This window comes from Ceratotherium simum, chromosome 13, assembly GCF_057802395.1.
Source record: "Ceratotherium simum simum isolate JZ-2026a chromosome 13, ASM5780239v1, whole genome shotgun sequence".
Classification (NCBI taxonomy): Eukaryota; Metazoa; Chordata; class Mammalia; order Perissodactyla; family Rhinocerotidae; genus Ceratotherium; species Ceratotherium simum.
In genome coordinates, this window is record NC_141912.1 from 29,994,523 (window position 1) to 29,996,440 (window position 1,918).

Consider the following 1,918-nt stretch of genomic DNA (forward strand, 5'->3'; position numbering starts at 1 on the left):
GTGTTCCCTAGTTAAATCACTTTTTTATGCTAGTCACATCAAATCTTTTTCTTCTCACCTCAGGGATTTTCCAACCTTTGAATGACTCCCCTTCTATAGGAAGCACTCCAATGTCTGCACCTCTATCAGATTTCTTATAGAAGTTCTTATTATTCTCTCCTTCTCTATTTTTCTTAGGTAAAACCCCTTCAAGTGGTTTCTTAGCAGGTCAAGAGATAGCAGTGTGCTGGAGTACTTAAAACTTGCCCCTTTTAGAGCTGACTTAGGAAGCTGAAAGGAAACTTGTATCAGAGGGTAGATGTTCACAGTCAAAGAAGATAATAGGCTGGCAACAAGCCTGGAAGAAGGAAAAATATTAATGATAAATTTAATAATGAAAACAGTGGTTAAGTCACAGTCCATAACCAACATGTAACATTAAGATTTAATAGCTTAATGGTCCAAATACTTATAACCTCTGAGGTTGTGACTATATAAAACAGCAATGCTCTCCCTCAAAACACTGCTATCTAAGTAGGAAAATCCTAGACTGAAAGACTCTGATTGCCATCAGAGAGAGCCATCTCTCTTCATTTGTTATTTTGTCTTTCCTTTTAAGTGATGCTGAATCAAACATCAGTTACTGAATTTCTCCTCCTGGGAGTAACAGACATCCAAGTACTGCAACCTTTTCTCTTTGTGGTTTTCCTCACAATTTATTTTCTCAATGTGGCTGGGAATGGAGCCATCCTGATGGTTGTCATCTCTGATCCAAGACTCCATTCACCTATGTATTTCTTCCTGGGCAATCTGTCATGTCTAGATATCTGCTACTCCACAGTGACACTGCCAAAGATGCTGGAGAACTTCCTCTCTACGCACAAAGTAATTTCTTTCTTGGGATGCATAACCCAGCTTCACTTCTTCCACTTTCTGGGCAGCACGGAGGCCATGTTGTTGGCTGTAATGGCCTTTGACCGCTTTGTGGCTATCTGCAAACCACTTCATTACCCTCTTATCATGAATCATCAGCTCTGTACCCAGATGGCTGTCACTATCTGGATCATTGGTTTTTTCCATGCCCTGCTGCACTCCATAATGACCTCTCGCCTGAACTTCTGTGGTTCCAACCTTATCCATCACTTTTTCTGTGATGTTAAGCCATTGCTGGAGTTGGCCTGTGGGAACATTGAGCACAACCAGTGGCTGCTCAATACTGTTACAGGGATCATTGGCATGGGTCCATTCTTTTTAACGCTTCTCTCCTATTTCTACATTATCACCCACCTCTTCTGCAAGACTAGTTCTTGCAGCATGCTTCACACAGCATTATCTACTTGTGCCTCCCACTTCATGGTAGTTATTCTTTTCTATGCTTCTGTTGTCTTTATTTACATTCGTCCTGCCTCACATAGCTCCATGGACCAGGACCGGGTCATTGCCATCATGTACAGTGTGATCACTCCTGTGCTAAATCCAGTGATCTATACTTTGAGGAATAAGGAAGTAAGGGGAGCCTTGAGTAGAGTGATCAGAATGAGGCTCTAACTTGAAGAAATCTAGAGCACTCTTCTGAGACATAAATAAAAAGGCAATGAGAAAGTTGAGGTGTGAAATTGTACTGCTTCTCAATTGTTCTCACATTGTTTACAATACGTATAACAGAAAGAACTTAATATAGAAAAAATAAATGGAAAGTCCAGTCCATTTGTGCTAAACAATGCATTCCTATGGAAGCTTGAACAAATGGGACGCTAGCCACAGGATCCTAATGTTAAATTTGTTTTTGGAATATCAGTTGATACAATTAATTTATGTATTCTTATGTGTTTTTGAATGAAATAAGATATAGAAACATTCTTATGTTGCCCATGTATTGGGTAGTTGGTGTATACCTGGGCCTGTTTACCTAAGTTAACATATTTTAATGCAAGCAATA

At 39.7% G+C, this 1,918-nt stretch overlaps 1 protein-coding gene across 1 annotated transcript; it reads left to right on the plus strand.

Moving 5' to 3' along the window:
* The first annotated feature begins 579 nt into the window (after nucleotides 1-579).
* LOC101401890 (olfactory receptor 12D2-like) lies at nucleotides 580-1,527 on the plus strand. Its single transcript, XM_004441716.2, has one exon. It carries the CDS (start codon nucleotides 601-603, stop codon nucleotides 1,525-1,527), a length of 927 nt encoding a protein of 308 aa, XP_004441773.1. The 5' UTR covers nucleotides 580-600.
* The last annotated feature ends 391 nt before the right edge of the window (nucleotides 1,528-1,918 follow it).

Excerpts from the sequence above, each read along its gene's own strand:
- LOC101401890 (XM_004441716.2), top strand. The coding sequence starts at position 601 with ATGCTGAATCAAACATCAGTTACTGAATTTCTCCTCCTGGGAGTAACA.